The following is an 18,228-nucleotide window of genomic DNA, read 5'->3' on the forward strand; positions in this document are numbered from 1 at the left end:
CAAAGGTTTACTCATAGATGACTTCACTTTCCAGGCTGTGTAATGAGTATATCTATTCTTTAAATACTTAACATGCTATGTAAATAATGCAACTGCTTATTGAAGAAAGAACTAGGAATCTCCAAAGGTTGCCATGCTAATTATATTTTCAAAAAGAGAAGGAATCAAAAAACCCCACAGTTACCTATGGTTGTACGATAAAATACTGATCTTCACTTCCTTATCTTTCACATCAAAAAATCAACTCATCCTTAGGACCTATGACACAACCTGAGCAAGGCTGATATCACAGCTGTTGGGAAATCTTTCTCCTATGCTTATCACAGCAAAATGTCACTTAGAAACTACGCTGCCTTTGGCAAGTTACTTAACTTCTCTCTGAGGCTCCAGTTCCTCATTTGTAAAATGGGACTAATAAAGGCATAGTACCTACACCTATCTGGATATGAGGGAAGATGAAAAATAAAAGCATGTGAAGCTCCTGGCCGCTCATGATAAATGTGAGCTTAGTTGGAATTAGGCAGCAGCACTTAAGTGATAATGCTTTTCAAGACTTCTCATTTGTTCCACATCAAATCTTAACCAAAGTACTTATTTTTTCTTTATTAAAAGTATGCTTTGGTCCAATCAGTGTAGATATTATATTTTCTTTTAACAATCCCTATGTGACTCATTCTTGCTCATATGATTCTCCCAGCTTCACGCCTCTGTATTCACTTAAAATTACCTCATTAGTCACCTAAAAATAAGACACTAGAGTTGAAAACCTATCAGATTTAAATCTGTTCAACTTTTCATCGAAATAAGAAATTCAGCAAAAAGGCCAATGCTGAGTCAAAGATAGGTAGCCCTGCATGCTACTTTCAGATCCTAATTCTTTCATTCCAAAGATAAACTTACCACTTTTTAAAAATATTTTGCTAATTTAGTACTACTGAATATTAACCTCTCTCTCCCAGGGAATGTGAACTAAAACTGCTAAAACTGGACATGAAAAGGGCATTATTTTAACTCTATTACTTGAACAACTTTCCTACTGTGAAGCAATTCAAATTATAATGTTCATTTTTAGAAGATAGCAAAAGTCCAAGAAGCAACAGACTACCAATATTTCTAAAGGAGTATTTAAAAAAAAAAGGTTTTTTTAAAAATTAAGGAATTACCAACTTTAGGCGAACTTTTTGAAGCTGGAGGACACAGCCAACAAACCAGATTCTGCTTTACTCTATTTTAAGTGAAAAAGAGACACACCTGCGGACAAAAGTCCCTAGTTATTAGAACTGGACCCAATTACACTTTTTTGTAGTGCATATTCCAAATCGGGTGTGTATGCTGGATAGTTGGCTGTGCCTCATTCCTATATCAAACTTGAAGGGAAATGAGGACATCAGGGTTTTCCCTTTCTAAAGGTCAAATTGTTTTCAGGTATGAGCTTATTCAATTCTGGAGAAAGGAAGAGGAAGTAGAATTGGACAGAGCTTAATTTAGGAATATTTCAGAGAATTAACAAGTATCACTTTCCTTCTCCTTTTTCTCACCTCTCTCTTTCCCTATGGTATGTTCCTGTTAAATTAGATACTCTGCTCTTCCCATCATTCCTCCTTCTTTCAGACTCAATCTAAGCAATCTATGTTAAGTGATACAATTTTAAATTATAACTATTTCCGCATAGTTTTTAACAGCAAAGTACACACACATGCTTTCTGTAGGTCTCAAATTATTTAACAGAATAATCTTAAATAATCTTCAAATTATTTAACAGATTTAGATAATGTTTTCTCTTCAAGTGCTGTTTTAGTAGCAAGTTTCAATCTATGAAACAGATTTCTGGACACTGCTGGGCTTTACCCAAATCTTAAGACATAGATTTTCATTACTTCAAGGTATCTAAAAAGTCTTCTTTCAAGAATTTTGTTAGAGACAGAAAATAAATAACATACACAAAGGAAAGTTAGGATTTTTGACCTTTTAACTAATTCAATATGAACAACAACAACAAAAAACCACTCAAAAGTTTGCAGTCCTACAGTCTAAGCTCTATTCTAGAGTATCCAAAAGGTCAAATGACCTTTCTTAAGGTTATGCAACTCACTTCTACATTGTATTTCAATTTTACATGAACAGAAAACTTACAAGAGATTGCATTTTCCTCACTATTATCTTTTATGGCACTACTCCCTACTATTTAAGAGATAAAACCACTACAGGGATAAAATATAGCCAGGTTAGAAAAATCCCCAAATACATTCACATTCAAAAAGCACATAATTCATTAACTATAGGTAAAAGTCACATGTAAACACAATGACTGAGAAATCTTCTGATATACTTTAGGGATTTAAAAATAAACTCACCACCCAGATGGAAGGTCCCAAGTTCTAATAGAGCAATCCATTGAAGCACTTATTAACCAACGGCCATCTGGACTGAAAGCCTTTAGATGTAAAAAAAAAAAAAAAGAATACATATATGATATATGTATGCGTGTGCATATATGTACGTATTTATATATGTATGTTTGTGTCTGTAAATTTAACAGCTTAAAGAATGCAAGAAACAAAAAGATGATGCAGGCTTCGTGAAAAAATAAGTTTGAGTAAAATTTAGACTACACTATTTTATATAAAAGAAAATATTATTTCTTATACACCACTGAAATGGACAGAGATAAGGATTAGGCTTTTACATGAATTATAAAAAGTTGTAAAAATTAACAGTATCACTCAATTTTTAATTTTTACTCTGTAATCTCCTATATTTATAGATAATTAAATTGTTTGACTACAAATTGTTTTTAATATAAAACTCCTATTCTGAGAACATTCAATTAGAAATATTTTGTTAATCTAATTTGTTATAAAGCATCTGTAAAACCAAAAAAAGCTACATTTCCTTGAAAAAAATTCACATATTAGACTGGCTTTCTAAGAATTGATCCAACACACCATGGGGATTATGACCATCCATATTTGCAAATAATATGGGGATAAGCGAACCCTAATTTGTTCTTCAGGCTGCCGTGTTACTGTGGAAACCCTATCCTTAAAGTATAGAGCCCAATTTACAGGAGGATAGTGCAGATAATGGGAAAAATGGCTCTGATAGGTAAAGTCATGTTATAAATGCTCATAGATTTAAGTGAACAGGAGCAATTTATTACTGAGTAGGAGCAACTCCAGATATACAAGTTGAAAGTAAAGTCTGAACAGGAAAGAAACAGGAAGAGCTAGTTGGCACTGACAGATCTTTTCAAAAATGCCATTTCATCAAAATTACTCCACTCCCACCCTCATTTCTATAGATGCTGTCACAACAAATTCTTTTGATTGGTAGTTCTGTCGATCTCCCATTTGCAGAAAACATAATTTCCTAACCAGTTTTTTCCTTTTTTTAAAAGGAAATGGGTAAACATTGCAAACTCTGATTTTTAGTGTGAGAACTAATAAGTAAATGCAGCTGTTGGGATTGCCAGTAAACAGCTATGATTTTAGTTTTATTTTGTTCTATTTTCAAGTAAATCAAGGTACCTACAATTGAGGCAAATGACAATATCTACTTATATAGACTTCAACTGACAAGTTGATTTTAAGTTTTTTTATGAAACATATACTTTTTAAACTAGAGTACTTCTTATCATTATCATATATCTCACTATAAGAACATGACAATAACCTAAAACACATTTTTATTAATTAAACTTGGATTGAAGAACTCAAAACTCTAGAAACAATACTGAACTAGACTAAAGTAGGTACTAGATACTCTAGGTCTCCTACTACTAATTCGTTATGCATGTAGAAAAACAGAAATGAGTTCTCTCAGCATAGTTTACTATTAAGTCAAAAATGACATACTTATGTTTCAATGGATCTTTCATTCTCCAAAGTATATTTGGGCCTTGTTTAGAGTTTAAGAGAAAAAGATGAACTCTAGGATTCATATTTTAATCTGATAGCACGACTCCCTGAGAACTATTACACTTCTTGTAATCTAAATTTTCCTTAAAAATATCCTCTTTGAAAACTAATCGTCAAATTATTATTTATTTTGAACATCTCATATTATGAGTTTAATGCTATTAAAGGATAACAGCTTCAATTACTTGAACATTTTTAACCTAAATAGAAGCAGGAATAAGTCAAGTTTTGTTTAAACATCTAAAATGTGTTTTACCATGTCATTTATTTGGCCTTGGTGTCCAGAAAACTCTCTGACAACCTTCCTAGTTTCTATGTCCAGAACACTAATGGAGAAGTCATCCAAGGCGAGTCCCAGAATGCCACTAGCAAGACAAATGCATCAGTTTTAATAAACAAACAAAAAAACCTTGAACTAAAAATCTCAGTCATTTTAATTTTGTTAATCAAGTATACCTTTGGGGAAAGTAAACCAAATCCTGTTCTTTTATATTAAAAGTCTGATTTTTCCCACTTGGTAAAGTATATACTTGAATTAGTAAAAAACACAAAGTATTTACTTAAATTAAGAACTTTACCAAAAACATCAAGAAGAAAATCCATTATCATGAAAAATAAAAACTTCACCTGTCTCTATGCAGCAGCATGATATTTGGAGATGACTCGAGGCTCATAGACTGGATTAAAATTTTGCTTTTAAAGTTCCAGAACTTGAGTAATCCTTCACTACCAGTTGTAACTGTTAACTGGTTTAATCCATCCACTGCAACACCTCTAACAGATCCTTTATGAGCTTTAAAGGATATGTTAAAAGAAAAGATTTATCAGAATTGGCACTGCCTCTCTAAACACTACACAGAGTGATTGCTTCATTTAACTATCTAAGTTCTCACTATTTATATCCCTTAAAATCTTGAAATTAATCTGGATTTTAGCAGGTACGAAGATTATTATATTGCTTGAGTAAAAACAAAATCTATCACTTTGATGCCATGAAGGTTTCAAAAAACAGTTAAGATTTTTTGCTAAAGTAAGGAGAAAAAAAAATTTTTAATTTTTATATTATCCACTTTTCCCCAATATATCCACGATTTCATTCTCTTTGAGTATTTCAGCATGGTGTTTATAATAGGTGTGATGGCAGTATCTGCCATATTGGCTTGACAATAACCCATTTACAGCTTTAGCAAAATGTCTGACACTTAAGAATTTAATAAATGCCAGCAAAAGTTATTAGCCTTGTATTTATCTATTATTTTTTTTAAAATAAGGAAAATACATTCAATACCTTGATCCTTGCCAAAACTTCCTCGATGTATACCAGACTGCATGTTATATACATCTACAGTTCCTGATGAGAGACCAATTACAGCAAAGTTTCCACAAGAAGTTATATCCACTGCCTTATGGGGGAAAAAAAATTAAACAGAAATGACACAGAAAATAAGTTTTATTGCACTTTATGGTTTCCAAGGTATTTTTTTATCTACTAATTATCCCATTTTTTGGGGGAAAAAAGCATGACAAATGAATTGCTTCATTAATTTTCTTAAGCATAATGTAATTATATCTGGGTATATAAGAAATATCTGCATGAATCTATGTTCATTCTCTAAGAAATAGGAAGAAATTACTATCCAAGACAACAAAACATACCAAAGTTAACTCAACTGAAATGTACAAAGTCAGGAGAATTGTCTATCAGCTGTCCCTTATTTTTTAATTTATTCACAACATTGCTAAAGTCAAAGCATTCCACTGCCTAATTTCTCTTTACCTTACCTTACTTTTGTAACTGCATCTACAGCTGATATAAAACTGAAAACATACCATTAGTTAGAATGTCTAATGAAAAAGCCAATGTCCAATGAAAAACAAAATATTTCAATTATGACATATTGGGAAGGGAATACATAAGATAATGCATAGAAAACATTTAGTTTATACGCATTTTCTGTAAAATAAACTCATATTTTAATACTTAAAGTGTCAATATTATATTAATGAGAAGTCTTTTTTTCCTGTTAAAAACATGAGACTGGCTATGTATTGGGCCATGGCCAGAGAAATATCTGATTGCCACTGTATGTCAGTTACATGTTATCTACCTAAGAGATAATCTGAAAGACTGCTGAATTTATGCTTAAAAAAACAGATAACTTCTAAGACATAAAAGAAAATATTTCATAGAGGCTATTTAACTGGGCAAAGCAGCTTAAAGTTGATATACAACTATCTGAGTCAAGATATATTTACAGAGCATTCAGATAAGAATATTCCACTTACATATATTTTTCTAGATAAATTATAGCTTATTCCTTAAAAATACATATACTCCTAAAAAATATATATATATATATTTTAGATAGGAAATTATAGACTAATGTTAAAAGGCATTCTATCGTCCTAAATAGAACACAAACATAATCTTACCTATTTTAAATAACTCATAAATGTTTATGCTATGTTGTATAGCTAGGCTCTCAGGAACTAATGGAGATACTAGGCTATAACCTACAAGTAGTAAAAGCCCCTGATGGCCCTGCTATACTTTTTAGAACTTGCATTTATTTTAGTAGGATTTATTGTTGTTAGCGGGCATGCTTTTGGCAATTTCCTTTTCTAATTTATTCATTCTAATCTCTTATCGAAGATAGCAAAAGCAAAGCAAAAATGAATAAGCTGAGAGGGTTTCCTTTGCGTAACAAATTGTTTTTTAGTGCATGAGCTCCCTGATAAATATTTTTGTTTATTACTTACTAGTTACTGGCTTTGTTCCAGTAACTACTAAGCTGAGTTAGCCAGACATATGACTCAGCACCAGCTAAGTATCACTGGATATATATACACACTAAATGTTCCATGAGTCATCACTATAGGCTGTGAGTTAAGAACATAGGTTCTGGAAATGACCGGTCCTAGGTTCAAATCCCAGCTCCTCCACTTACTAGCTTTACTGACCTTAGGAATGTTATTCACTACATTAAGCCTCTATTTTATTTTCTATATAAAGAGGCTAACAATAGGCCATATCATGGGATTGTTGTGAAGACAATATAAAATAATAAGTGCTAGGCAGAGAGCCTGGAACAAAGTAAGCACATAAAGAATGTTCCTTGTAATTATCATTACCACTACTACTACAACAGCTACTCAAAACTGTGCAGGTAAACTTAAGAAACTTAAGATATAATCTCTATGGCTTAGAAAATAGAACAAAAGCTTAAGACTGCATTTTTGTACTATGAAGAATAGAGCATACATACAAAATAGGATCAGATGTGGAGTTATACTTTTAATAAACATTTTCAAACGTAAAAGCAGCCACTCAATTATTTGAACTAATAAGATAAATTCAGCAAGGTTACTAGATACAAGATCGATATGCAAAATCAATTATATTTTGATACACTACCAATGAACAATCCAAAATGAAATTAAGAAAACAATTCCATTTACAATAGCACTGAAAAGAATAAAACACTAGGAAAGATTTAACCAAAGAAGTATCAGACTTGTACAATGACAACTTCAAAATGATTGCTGACAGAAAATAAAGATCTAAATAAATGGAAAGATATCCTCTGTTCATGTATCAGAAGTAATATGAAGATGGCAACACTCCTCAAATTGATCTACAGAATCAACAAAATCCCTATCAAAATCCTAGCTGCCTTCTTTGCAGAAACTGACAAGCTGATCCTAAAATTCATAAAATGCAAGGGATCAGAATAGCCAAAACAATCTTGAAAAAAAGAACAATCTTAGACGATTCAATCTTCCTGATTTCAAAACTTACTACTACAGAACCAAAATCAAGATAGTGTGGTACTGGCATATAGACAGACATAGAGAACAATGGAAGAGAACTGAGAAACCAGAAATAAACCCTCATATTCACGTCAAATATTTTTGGTAAGAGTGTGAAGACCATTCAATGGGGACAGAATACTCTTTTGAACAAATGACACTGAGACAACTAGACACCCATATGCACAAGAATGAACTTGGACCCCTATATCACACCACATACAAAAATTTACTCAAAAAGGATTATGGACTTAAATGTAAAGGCTACAATTATGAAACTCTTAGAAGAAATCACGGCTTTGGAGTAAACATTCATGGCCTTGGGTTAGGCAATGATTTTTCAAAAATCACAAGCAATACAAAAAAAAAGAAAGATAGGTTGGACTTTGTTAAAATTAAAAACTCATGCTGAAAACGATACCAACAAGAAAATGAAATGACAGCCCAAGAACGGGAGAAAATATTTGCAAATAACATATCTGATAAGGGACTTGTATCCAGAATATAAAAAGAGCTACTACAATTCAATAATAAAAATAAAGTGACCCCATTAAACAATGGGCAAAGGATCTGAAGAGACCTATCTCCAAAGATATGCCAACAGACAATAAGCACATGAAAAGATGTCCGACATTAGTCATTGAGGAAATGCAAATCAAAACCACAATGATTACTACTTCATACCCACTAGGATGGCTATAATCAAAGGAACAGACAGTGACAAGTATTGGCTAGGATGTTTAGAAGTTGGAACCTTTATACTTTACTGGTGGGAATGTAAAATGGGGCAGCCACTTTGGAAAACAGGTTGGCAGTTCCTCAAAAATGTTAACTATAGAGTTAGGTTATGACTGAACGATTTCACTCCTAGGTATAAATGCAGAGAATATAAAAACATAGGCCCATATAAAAACTTATGCACTAAATGTACATGCCAGTGTTACTTACCAGTCAAAAAGTAGAAACAACACAAATGTCCATCAACTGATCAATGGCTAAACAAAATGTGGTTTATCCACAAAATGGAATATTATTCAGCAATAAAAGGAATAAAGTATTGCTACATATTACAACATGGATGAACCTTACACTAACTGAAAGAAGCCACTCACAACGACCATATATTGTGTGATCCCATTTATATGAAACGCCCAGAATAGGGAATAGAGATAAAAAGCAGATTATACTTGCTTAGGTTAGGGAGATGGGAGAGGAGGAAAGCGAGAGAGTAAGGATGACTGCTAATGGGTACGGGGTTTCTTTTTGAGAATATTCTAAAATTAGATTGATTACATTTTGGTGATGATTACAAAACTCTACGAACATACTAAAAACCATTGATTTGTATACTTCAAATGAGTGAATTTTATAGTAGTGAATTATATCTCAAAAAAATTGTTTTTAAAAAAGCAGAGGCAACAATCCTGCAAGCCAATTGACATCATTTCTTTATATCTTAAAATCCAAATCCAATAGAAGACTTACATATTAACAAAAGAAAAAAAACACTTCAATGAGGAGTAAGAACTTCTAAGTAAACACTGGCATTTAAAAGCTGTATTTTAAAAAGGCTTAGACAGAACTCAGAATTTCTCTAAAAGGCACTCCTCACAAGAGACAAATATCAGAAAACAAGAATTAAAGAATTTGAAGAACTTGCACATCTATAAGTCATTATAGATTTAGCTAAATCTTACTCCTACACCAAAAAAAATCAATACAAAAAGAAAAGAAAGGAATAAATCTTAAGATTCATCTTCGCTGAACCTAGTACTACTCAACATAATTCAGGTGACCAAATATATTGATAAATGCTCAAATCATCTTCAAAGCGTATTCTGAGTAATTCTATATTAACTAGAAAATTAAAATAACCAATATGTCACATCTGATTAAGCAAGGCCTAATTTAAATCTAAAATAATTCTCTGTACATTAGAAAACTTAACACTCTCAGGGAATAATTTCAAAATGTTACAATATGTTCTTTCAACCAATATCATCATTAATAAACTTGAGTATAACAAGATGACCATAGGACAGTTTTATAGGAGAAAATGCCCATACAAACAAGCTGACTTACTGTTGCAGTTACGTCATCTTTCTTCAGCTCTTTTGGCTTCAGAAAGTAAGCACCTATCGTAGATCTCTGATAGTTCCAGGTTGAGCAAGACAGCTTACCTTGATGGCAAGCAATGATGCCATCCCAGTCACTTTCACGAGCTTCCTCTAAAACATAATTAAAATCGTAAATAAAATTGCTTTTCATTCCCTCACTCATTCATTCATCTATTATTTATTAAGCATTTAATATTCCATGTTATCATTAGGCACTAGGGACAAAATGGTTAACAGGTAACTCCCGATAGCAATGAGTTTCCTATCTAACAAGAGATTCTGATTAGAAGAAATTACAAGAAAGTGTGATAATGTCTTATAAGAGCGCTTACAAGGAGTTTACTAAGAGATATGGGGAGAGTAATAAATGGCTCCTAAAAGAAGCAGAAACACAAGCAGAAATTAATGGGGTTGGGGGGGGGCAATTTACATGCCCAAGAGTAACTTGCACAAAATCAAGCACCAGTCAGTCAATCATTTTCTTGACAGAGGTGGGAGGAGAGCAAGGCAACTGGGGCCACATTACAAAGGGTCTTGAAAGCCATGTTAAGGGGAGGATATTCCATCCGAAAGGTAGTAAGGGGCCAATGAAAGATTTTTAAGCAGGTAAGCGACATGATTCAGATGTTTTAGAAAGATCATTCAGGCTCTAAGACAGAAAACAGGAGGCTGATCAAAACTAAAGTTAAAAAAAAAAGTCATCAGGTTTTTATAACCTTGAAATGGAAATGGTGCTTATAAAGTCATTTCCTGATACTTTTCACTCAACAATCCCATCACCTATCTATCTTTTCCTTAAACGCACTTCCTTGAATGAAGCACTTCTCAAAGGACATAGCAAACTAAGACTCAGTGTATTTAGATCTTTATTAGTCAGAGCTCTATATTCTCAGTTCTTTCCATTTTATGTTAGCGACTTTCACTATACCAAACATATGACAGAATAAAAAGAAGAGCTACAAAATAAAATATCAAATATTGTTTATTAATAGCTCTTACAGAGAAGAGCTAAGCCTGAAATTAATAGCTAAGTTCAAATTATAGCTAACTCACTTTTAGTCTTCACACAAGATGAGCATGCACTTTGGGGTTACTTTCTGGATGCTTATTAATATTTTCAAAAACATTTATTAAAATGGAGGAAATAAAGAAATACACAGTAGGAAATAAATGACAAAGCAGAACTTCTTGAAACACAGTATGAAGTTACTTACCAGCTGCAAACTTTGTGATGGGTGGAAGTCTCACTGACATGGTATTCTGAAGTCCTTTACGTTTGACTCTCTTTTTATTTATTAATCCTGGGGTCAGGGAGAGGGGAACATAAGTATGAATCCTTCTTAACACAAACCGTACATAAAAGAAAAGCTATTCATTGTCACATAACTATAAAGTTCAAGATAGTCTCATTTAAGTCAGCAGCAAAATAAAGATGATGTTATTACCACTATTATTTAGTTGTTTGTGAAGTTTAGTCTATGTAATCAGATAAGAAAATAAACTATAAGATATAAATAAATGAAAACAGAAAGTAAAAATATCACTTTTGCAGATGATATGATGGTCATATAGTCATGTCAATCAAGAAAAACAACCAAATAATTATCAGAAGTAGTAACAGTTTCCTTGGGCCAGATAGAGACCAACACACACACACACAAATCAGTGAGTACCCTACAATGCAACAATATTTAATATCATTATAATATTGTACTATATTTCTAACTGCAATATTATCTACATAACAATAATATTGCAGTTAGAAATATAATCAACAAAGATCACATTCATAATATAAGCAAAAAATATTACAAATTATCTTAAATATTTAATAGACCACTGAATAATCTTAAATATGTAGGACCAAAAGGAAAACTTCACTGAGGAACATAAAAGACAACTTGAATGAGGATACATCATATTCCTACATGTGAAGATTCTTAAAGGTATCAAATCTCTCCAATTTAGTTTCAAGAGGAATTATTTTGTATATGGATTTAAAAATGATCTGGAAATTCATCTGGAAGCAAATACATGCATGAATAACCAGGACATTAGCTTAAAAAGAAGAGCAATTATGAATAAAACTGACAAATACTTTTGTTTAATAAACATAATCTTTCAAATGCTGGAAACCATGGGAAAGGATAGTGAATAAAATGAGCCCTTTTTGCAAAAAGATGGGACACTGCTTACTTTGTTGTTTTCTCTAAGTCCCTTCCATCTTTAAACTTCTGACCTCTATAGATGGCTCAAGTTAGATCATCCAAGACTTTTGGGTGGCAGCAGTATGTTTTTATCACTCAAGATGTCTAACTCTTTTCAATAACCTTATAGTAGTACTTCCATCACTTCTACAGCAATGCTGATCTTAGGAATCTTACTACTCTTCCACATAAGGGTTTTTTATTTCGTCTAAGAAAAGAGAAACCTTATCAATGAAACCTCCTCTGGATGTCTCACTGAATCTGGAAATGTTTCTGTGACCAGTAGGCTTTTTTTCCATCTTGCAAATGACCTACCATGTCCCAAGCTCTTGTTAAATTTTTCATGTATTGTGGAAAATGACTGAAGAGTTCCATCTTGACCTGTTGACATACACAGAAAACTCCCAATCAAGCTTCATCAAAACAGTGGACCATTTGAATCACAGATCTTATAAAATGAGATTCTATAAAAAGCATGAACTTACAGATTGGGTACTTTTTTAAAAAGCAGAGCAAGATTACAACAACTTCATTATAATATTTAACTGTGCACAGAATTCTATGTAGCAAGAACAAAGGATAAAATGAGGTACTAGGAATTTTCCACAGATTATTAGAATAGGCAAGGGCCATATTTTCAGAATCAACCATTACATCTCTGAGAATTAGTGAAAAGAATGACACTCCAAGTGAAGACGATATTATCTGCAGTGCTTCCCGTGTTATTCAAAAACCTCATTTTACCCAGATTTCCAAGTCACTCAAAGGGACATCTGAATCTAAAAATGTGTAAATACCAAACCCAATAAATATTAAAAATCCTGCTCTTACTCCCTGCTGGAAAAAACTATTAGCACAAAGCAGAAACTCACTTGCACTAAGAATTTGTTGTCCGTTTTGTCCATAATATCTGATTTTGGTAAGAGGAGCACTATGTCCCATTCTGAATCTCAAAAGCCGGCCTTCACCTGTGGGACCATCAAATATCCATATCTGCCAAGAAATAAAAAGGTAAGGTTCTTCCACAACGTGTTAAGTAATCTGCAAGCAGTCAAATTCCTTCCCTCCAAATCACCCGGCACTCGGTATTCTTTGCCAAGCTGCTGACACTGGAGTGGGGGTTGGGGGAAAGAGGAGTAGATGTAACTTTCTCACTTCACTGTAATCATGTAACCTGCAGTGCCTTTTGTTTCATCTATACTAATATCTCATCCCATATTCCTTTCATCTTCTAAGTTCAAGGCTGATACATTAAAGCATGCTTGTAATAACCCAAAGGGTAGGTCAGACAAGCCAGGAAGATGATAACAACAACAATCATAATACCCTGAGAGCATTGTCAGCACCATTTGTGACAAGAAGTGGCTCTCTATGGAGAAATGTCAGTCCGGCAATTGCTGTAGAATGTGCATTTCTCATTTGATTGATTAATTTTTTGTCTTCTAGATCCCAGAGTCCAATATGGCCACATGGGCTTCCAGCTGCCATTATTGGATGACCATCTGTTATTAAAATAAGATACATTAAGGAAAACATGTACCACAAGGCAACTAAATACCCTTCTCTCCACCCTTTTAATCCAAAAATATAGATATAGTCTTAGAAAAGACTATAAACCAATAATCTATCCATATTCCTTTGACTCTTTATACTCCAGTCATTCATTTCTATTAGATTAACTTACAAGAAAACATCTACTAAGAAAATTTCTATGACCTTCAAAGTAACTCATTTTAAGTATTCTTAACTCTCATCAACAAATAAATTAAAAGTTACCTGTGCGAAATGAAATAGAAGTAATAGGTCCCCAGTCTTGACGAAACTTCATTAATGTTTCATCAAACTTAATGTTGTGAATGATAACCTGACCCGACATAAGACCAACAGCAACAACATCCACAGCTGGTGCCTGAAAATTAAATTACTCAACTTTTTATTTTCTTAATCACAATAGCTTCACTAATCCTGATGATAAGCATCATTACTTACGTATTATAAAAAGAAATACTGGACTATCTTCCAGACAGTGACAAAAAACAGTAAGTATTATCATTCTGGCATACTTCAATTATTATTTAACATGGAAATATCTAGGAATGATATTTTCAAGTTACTTCCCAGCTTCAAATCTGGTAGTCACCATCACCTCCCCACCCCCAAAACATAGCTGACTTGGTAAGAAAAGAGTCATAATAGAAAAGGAAGCTGAAGTGTGAAATCACTACAGATCATTGACTGGATGAAAACAGAAAAAAGAGACAACTCATAGAAAATATATAAAGGGAGCCAGCTCTGGTCATCTAGTGGTTAAGTTCAGCACACTGTGCTTTGATGGCCCAGATTTGGTTCCCAGGAGATGACCTATGCTGCTTGTCTGTCAGTGGCCATGCTGTGGTGGTGACTTGCGTACAAAAAAAGGGGAAGACTGGCAATAGATGTTAGCCCAGGGCAAATCTTCCTCAGCAAAAAGAGGAATATTGGCAACAGATGTCAGCTAGGGTGAATATTCTTCAGCAAAAAAGCAGAAAAAGAAAACATACAAAGGCTTGCCATGTGCATGACAACACAAAAGGCCAATTATAAAGTGGAGAACTGTTTATCTAAGGAAAACAGGAAAAACCTATAAAACATGTTAAAAGGCAAAAAAGTTTTATAATTAGTCTGTTCTAGCTCTAATATTCTATTGTTATAGTCTTCATTCTATACAATGGTCTTACATAGAGACTCAATAATAAGTTTCTCTATTTTGGCACAGAAGATCAATGTCTAATACCATTATAGAATGGAATCAGGCTAAACATTCTATTAATTTGCCATCAACTGACTACTGTGCATAAGACCTTGTGTAGAAGCTGGGGATACTAAAACAAGTTTGATCTCTTGCCCTCAAGGGATCATCTGATACCTCTGGGGTCTTCTGGGTAGGCAAAAGCAGAGCAAGGCTGATGGTAGTGTAAAGAGAAAGGATGAATGAATGCATATAAATTGGACAGGTGCAAGCAATGGATAGTTAGAAAGACAAGGGCATATTGATTGTGTATGTGTCCAATGTACATATAAGATTCTCTGCAGACAGATATTCATTCATTCATTCACACATGCTTTGCAGACTCATAAAAACAAAAAGCAGTTATTTCTGGAAGAGTCCAGCATTTAATAAAATATCAGGATTTGGGCCCCAAATACTTCAAGCTACAAACCTCAACATCCTGACAATTCTCTCTGTATGTTCTACAATCTCCCTTGCTTCACTGAACAATTCATCTCCACTTTGTACAAGACACTGGATGAAATGCTTGTAAAATGATTGGTAAATTGGTTCCACAGCAACCACAGGGTTATAGCCTAATTCCAGACACTAAGGCTTCCACAAATGTTTACAGGCAAAGGCATTATTATTTGTTTCAATTATATTTCGAAAACACTGTATCCTAGGGTAATATTTATAAAGATAACCTAACCTACTATTATTTTGTCTTGAGGTCTCAAAACATGGTTGACTCCTGAAACGGAAAGATCCTACTACTAACTTCATTTCCTCTTTGACTTAACGGAAAAATACTAACCTGCTGGAGAGCTGTCACTCCAACTTTCCATCCTGGAAACGTATATAGAAGTTTACTACAAGAAGAAAAATAGTTGAAAGCCTTTTTCTTTTCTTTTGTGGAGTAGGAAAACAAAATAAACTACATATTAAAGACTGAAATAATAACAGGTGATATATACTAAGTTCTTATTCTGGCCCACACCACTCTAAGTACATATATTAACCTATTTAATACTCGAAACAATCCCATGATGTAGATATTAAGACCATTTTACAGATAAAGAAACTAAAATACTTAACTATGTGAAATGATTAAGCTAAGATCACATGGCTAATAATTGATAGAGTCCAGACTAATTCCAGATCCCAAGCTGCTAATTAACTACTATACTATTGTCACCTCTTTAAGAAACTAGAGAAAAAAAAGAAAATACACGAGTAAAAACCATTCTATATTACAGATTACAATAAAAAACAATCTTAGAATATAGGCAGATCTCATTTTTCACTGCAATGTATTTCTAGAAACATATCACAAAAGGGAATATATTATAAATACAATACTACTTCTATGCTATATAACTGTTATATGACAATAGTGATGCTGCCCTAAATTTCAGAATCAAGCCAAGAATGACAAATAGTAAGTCCAGGGAGCAAACAGATATCTGAAATTGTTATTATAACAATCAATAAAGTATTAAATCATCTATTAAATTCTGTAAGTGGGCACAGATTAGTACACTCAATGATTATCTAAAGAATACTTACTGCACAATAAAGAGTGTAAACCTCTAAGGAGATAACCTTAGGGGCAGAGACAGTATCTCAGTCATTATCCCTGAGCCTAGCACAGAGTAGGCAGCCAATGATATCTGTTAACCTGAATGGAAACAATGATTTAAAACTAAGAACTAGGATGAACATTAAACCATTGATAATCTTACCTTCCACTTTGAATTGGTAAGGGCTTTGGAAAAGACAATTTGAATGGTCAAATATTTTTGTTTGCTTTTCTAATGTTATACAAAGGAGCCTGAGCTGCCTCTTTTTTCTATGAATAAATGTTCAAATAGGTAGAAGTATTTAAAATCATTTATCAAAATCAAATATCTAATAATATTATAGAAGATGTCTATCATGTTTCTGGTTGATGATTAAAGTACTTTTACCTTAAAAACTACTTCTAAATGCTAGCACTAAATTAACACTGATTTGCTCTGCCTTCTCTTACCTTCTTAGTTTATCGAAAACTAAAAGCTGCCCAGTGACAATCTCATAACTAATTATTTTTTGATCTTATGTTATTTTACTAGAGCCTATAGCTATATGGGTTCTTTACAGTGACTAGGGCCATTAGCATATACTTTTCAATGGACATTTATGCAACTGTTTACCATGTGCCAGGACTGCACGCCAGTGTTCACATATGTGATGCCATGAGTAACAACTCCAAAAACAGGAATATTTATTGAAAGTCCTCCAAGTAAACATACAAAGGCAGGGAGAATTGAGAGAATTAAGTATGCATTAGGGAGTAGCAGATGAGGATAAGGTAGGAACCACCTATGATATTTTCTGAATAAAATGCTTACTTGGATTTTACATTCCACAACTGTAGGCTTCCTTGTTCACTGCCGAGAAGTATTTTATTCAAGTAGGTACTCGGATGTAAAATTGTGGAAATTTTAAATACTGATTTATCGAAAGTCAATTGCAGGTATTCTTCTACAAAAGTGAAAGTTATAAATAACATGTAATTATTCTTCAGAAAATGGTTTAAAATATTTTTCGTATACTTATCATTTAAAATAAGTCTACCATAACAAAGATTTATTTATTTCTGCTAAGGAAGATTAACACTGAGCTAACATCCATTGCCAGTCATCCTCTTTTTTCGCTTGAGCAAGATTGTCCCTGAAACTAACATCTGTGCCAACCTTCCTCTATTTTGCATGCGGGACACCACCACAGCACAGCTACTGAGTGAAGGAGGTCTGCACCAGAGATCCAAGCCTGCAAACCTGGGCCACCGAAGCGGGGTGTGCAGAACTTTAACCACTCGAGCAGGGGGCCAGGCCCAAAGATTTACGTAGTAATATAAATCAAAGACTTCTAGACCAACCTATAAAAATTCCTTGAGAAATTAAACAAATTTGAAGAAGGACAACTTGTAAACGTAATTTAGACTGCCAAAATTTTTCTAAAATCCTATTATCAATACTATAAAAATTTTACCCACTGTCAAATTGGTTTACAGGAAAGAAAAAGAATGACCCTAGTCATCAGTCTTAATATTTTTGTCATTTGATCAAGAGGCAGAGTGAATGTTCCAGGTGAAGTACCTGCACTAAGCTCTTCCAGGGAACAAAGAGTCAAATATCTGGAGAGCTTGACGAGCCATTCAAAGATGTAATAAAAGGAGGGGAAATCAAGAACAATGCTTCTCACACACTTCCACAGAAGAACCTCTAACAGAGGTGAGGAAAATAACTTATAACCCTGTGGAGAGGGGAATGGTACAGCCACTAGTGACTACCTATAAGATCAAAACATTTTTTGAAATCTTACATATATTTAAAATTCCTATGTGTGAATTTGGTTTTCCACTTCATAGTTCATGCATGACT

The 18,228-nt window shown here is 33.4% G+C and overlaps 1 protein-coding gene across 1 annotated transcript in view; it reads right to left on the minus strand.

The window, feature by feature from the left end:
• The window catches only part of WDR36 (WD repeat domain 36), a 38,728-nt gene that overhangs the window by 12,141 nt on the left and 8,359 nt on the right, over positions 1 to 18,228 (minus strand). The window contains exons 5-16 of the mRNA XM_008538625.2: positions 17,194 to 17,326; positions 15,618 to 15,672; positions 13,828 to 13,960; positions 13,378 to 13,553; positions 12,924 to 13,044; positions 12,367 to 12,432; positions 11,059 to 11,145; positions 9,810 to 9,955; positions 5,206 to 5,320; positions 4,545 to 4,710; positions 4,174 to 4,282; positions 2,355 to 2,434 (exon numbers count right to left, since the gene is read on the minus strand). Of these exons, the coding sequence (XP_008536847.2) occupies positions 2,355 to 2,434; positions 4,174 to 4,282; positions 4,545 to 4,710; positions 5,206 to 5,320; positions 9,810 to 9,955; positions 11,059 to 11,145; positions 12,367 to 12,432; positions 12,924 to 13,044; positions 13,378 to 13,553; positions 13,828 to 13,960; positions 15,618 to 15,672; positions 17,194 to 17,326 (1,387 nt within the window). The remainder of the gene's footprint in view (positions 1 to 2,354; positions 2,435 to 4,173; positions 4,283 to 4,544; positions 4,711 to 5,205; positions 5,321 to 9,809; positions 9,956 to 11,058; positions 11,146 to 12,366; positions 12,433 to 12,923; positions 13,045 to 13,377; positions 13,554 to 13,827; positions 13,961 to 15,617; positions 15,673 to 17,193; positions 17,327 to 18,228) is intronic.

This window comes from Equus przewalskii, chromosome 13, assembly GCF_037783145.1.
Source record: "Equus przewalskii isolate Varuska chromosome 13, EquPr2, whole genome shotgun sequence".
Classification (NCBI taxonomy): Eukaryota; Metazoa; Chordata; class Mammalia; order Perissodactyla; family Equidae; genus Equus; species Equus przewalskii.